Source organism: Astyanax mexicanus, chromosome 25 (genome assembly GCF_023375975.1).
Source record: "Astyanax mexicanus isolate ESR-SI-001 chromosome 25, AstMex3_surface, whole genome shotgun sequence".
In the NCBI taxonomy this organism is placed as follows: domain Eukaryota; kingdom Metazoa; phylum Chordata; class Actinopteri; order Characiformes; family Acestrorhamphidae; genus Astyanax; species Astyanax mexicanus.
Genome location: NC_064432.1, coordinates 4,436,317 through 4,440,041, shown reverse-complemented (window position 1 = coordinate 4,440,041; position 3,725 = coordinate 4,436,317). Strand labels below are relative to the sequence as shown.

Below are 3,725 nucleotides of genomic sequence, written 5' to 3'. Positions count from 1 at the left end.
TTTGGATGTGTCTTTGCTCAGTAAGATATACGACAAAGAGAAAAAGAACAAGCAGTGCTTTTAAAAGTAGTAGGTACAGTAGATGAGTAGTCTGTATTGTATGCATTTTATGTCTGCAGAGTAACAGATGACAGTGTGAGACCCAGCAAATTCAGACAGAAAAGACATTACACCATTACTCACTAGAGCTTTGTGAATAACAGAGCACTGACACAGCCTGCTTTGAAAAAAAAAATCCTGCATGTAAACACTACCCAGTTACCCAAACAAAATGACAGCTAGTACCTATTACTGGTATTATTTGCAAATATATATGTAATATATACACAGAACAGACACATATCAAAAGTCAGAAACTAGCATAGTCTAAACACAAGCAGAGCAAAACAGAACAGAGTACCAGCAGAGCTACAACACCAGGTCAAATGCGTTTATTATATGTTTTTTTAAGGACAGAATAGCCAATATTTTCTCATTTCAGGGTACATATTAATTTACATTCGCATAAAAACAGAATGATTTTACACTGATTATACAGCAATTTATTTTTTTAACAGTCAAATCATATAGAAGCAGATCATTCAGAAATAAGAAATCAAGTACACCCAAGTTACAGTACTAATTATGTAGCAAAAATCAAAAGTTAATTGTATGCATAATTTGTTCAAATATTGTGATTTGTAATTAGCTTTTTTATTCTTTGAACTGAACTTATGATTAATATTATTTGTGTTACTATTTCCGTAATTCATCATTTGTCCATACTGGACTGATTACTCCATCCCATGCTTTAGTGCGAGCTGCAACATTTGTGTAACCTTTGTCTAACAGGAATCGAGCCTGCACTCCAGGACCAATTGCCACACCTGACTTATATTCACGGATGTCGTACTTCTCAGATAAATCTTGATTTGTGATTTTCTTAAACTTAACAACATATTGGTATTCTCCATACTGTTTATTAGCATCTTTTGCGCTACTGTAGAATCCCACCCAAGAGTTGTAAAATACATTTTCCCAATCAGTAAAGGACTTCTTAATGAAGAGACGTGCACAGGCATAGCCATCTATAGTGTAAAGCTGCAGACTGGCATCATTACCTATGAGATCAGTAGGAAGAACACCATTGGCATCATTAAACTTTGGACCTGTCCAGATGACCTCATTTTTGTCAGAAGTCAGAAGTTTTACTTGAAGGCCAGAATTTAAGTAAGTGCTTGTGTCTTCGGTTCCAAAAGTTTTTCCATTGAGAGAATAATCTGTCAGTAATCGGTCATCTTTGTAAAGACCAATCTTGTTATCTTCCACTAAGCTCTCTGGTATCTCACTCCATGAGATCCTTGCGTAGCCCTTTGATGTAGATTTGACTTCTAGTTTTATGTCTCTGGGTGTCTCACATTGAAGGTTTGGGTCGACTGAACGTGGAAAACGGTAAGTTTTGCTTTTGCTATTTGAGCAGAATTGGGATAGCGAAAATTGAAGGATTCTATAATTTCTGTCATACCCTGTCTCTGTCAAAAATGGTGATAATCCACTTTCACTTCTATATAGATTATTAAGCTGTTGCGCATTGTTGTCCTGATTAGCAAGGTTTTGAATTTGCTGCAGGAGTGATGTGCTTACCCTATAGGTGTTCTCTGGGTCATATCCACTGCCTCGGTTTCTATCTCTATAGTGCTGCGTAATATAAACTTCCTCAACCCTCCGTGGATTGTTGTTCTGAACTCTAATAACAAGTCTGTCAATGTTTCTTAGTGGATTGTTTGGTGAAGTGTGGTAATCTCTTGTGACATAAGAAGGAAACATGGATCGCACTTCTACATTATTAATATTGCCGACACTATAGTACGTACTGAGGGAAGGGCATTGTGGGAAGGTACTTCTGCCGCTATTTTGATCAATTTCATAGTTTCTATAACGGTGAAAGCCAAAATCTCCTCGATTTGGGTTCTGATGTAAAAGGTTAACATTGTTATTATCAATTTCAATATTGTTTGCAAACCAGTGCAGGAGCAAGAGGCCATGTCTGGGATATTGTCTGCCAAACTGGGTGTTTTGTAGATCCTGTATTTTAGTCAGGTTGTTGATGGAAGTTACACTGGACAAGACCAGGCACAGAGTGAAGCAACACAGGAGCGCTCCCGTCTTCATCCTTAAGCCTGAAAAACAAGAATTGGATTTGGCTTTGCATTAGTGCAAGATAAGCTTCAACACAGTGCAAGCATCCCCCATACTATAAACAGTATATAGACATGACTGAAAGATTAGCTGTGTGATTGACACTTGGATCACTGACAGAACCCTTCCCTCTCCTCAATTATTAGAGGGCTATCAGTCAACTTTTGTTAAATAAATGCATGCTATTTTACTGTTTGATTATTTTCACGATTGCTACAGACTCAGCAGTACAAAACATGCGAATAGACAAACTTTGCCTACCCCACAACAATTCACAGAAGGCATTTGCCATGTGTTTGCAACAATCACAGACCATACATTAAGGGTTTAGTTCTCAGATAAAAAGGATAGATTAAGGGTTTAGTTCTCAGATATAAAGGATAGATTAAGGGTTTAGTTCTCAGATAAAAAGGATAGATTAAGGCTTTAGTTCTCAGATATAAAGGATAGATTAAGGCTTTAGTTCTCAGATATAAAGGATAGATTAAGGGTTTAGTTCTCAGATAAAAAGGATAGATTAAGGCTTTAGTTCTCAGATATAAAGGATAGATTAGGAGTTTAGTTCTCAGATATAAAGGATAGATTAAGGCTTTAGTTCTCAGATAAAAAGGATAGATTAAGGCTTTAGTTCTCAGATATAAAGGATAGATTAAGGGTTTAGTTCTCAGATATAAAGGATAGATTAAGGGTTTAGTTCTCAGATATAAAGGATAGATTAAGGGTTTAGTTCTCAGATATAAAGGATAGATTAAGGGTTTAGTTCTCAGATGTAAAGGAGAGATTAAGGGTTTAGTTCTCAGATATAAAGGATAGATTAAGGCTTTAGTTCTCAGATATAAAGGATAGATTAAGGCTTTAGTTCTCAGATATAAAGGATAGATTAAGGGTTCAGTTCTCAGATATAAAGGATAGATTAAGGATTTAGTTCTTAGATATAAAGGATAGATTAAGGGTTTAGTTCTCAGATATAAAGAATAGATTAAGGGTTTAGTTCTCAGATGTAAAGGATAGATTAAGGCTTTAGTTTTCAGATATAAAGAATAGATTAAGGCTTTAGTTCTCAGATGTAAAGGAGAGATTAAGGGTTTAGTTCTCAGATATAAAGGATAGATTAAGGCTTTAGTTCTCAGATGTAAAGGAGAGATTAAGGGTTTAGTTCTCAGATATAAAGGATAGATTAAGGCTTTAGTTCTCAGATATAAAGGATAGATTAAGGCTTTAGTTCTCAGATATAAAGGATAGATTAGGAGTTTAGTTCTCAGATATAAAGGATAGATTAGGAGTTTAGTTCTCAGATATAAAGGATAGATTAGGAGTTTAGTTCTCAGATATAAAGGATAGATTAGGAGTTTAGTTCTCAGATATAAAGGATAGATTAGGAGTTTAGTTCTCAGATATAAAGGATAGATTAAGGCTTTAGTTTTCAGATATAAAGAATAGATTAAGGGTTTAGTTCTCAGATATAAAGGATAGAATAAGGCTTTAGTTCTCAGATATAAAGGATAGATTAAGGCTTTAGTTCTCAGATGTAAAAGAGAGATTAAGGC

At 35.2% G+C, this 3,725-nt stretch overlaps 1 protein-coding gene across 1 annotated transcript; it reads right to left on the bottom strand.

Annotated features, from left to right (window-relative positions):
- Positions 1–588: 588 nt before the first annotated feature.
- LOC125787864 (uncharacterized) lies at positions 589–2,151 on the bottom strand. Its single transcript, XM_049472671.1, has one exon. The coding sequence runs from the start codon at positions 2,149–2,151 to the stop codon at positions 736–738; it is 1,416 nt and encodes a 471-aa protein (XP_049328628.1). The 3' UTR covers positions 589–735.
- Between the last annotated feature and the right edge of the window lie 1,574 nt (positions 2,152–3,725).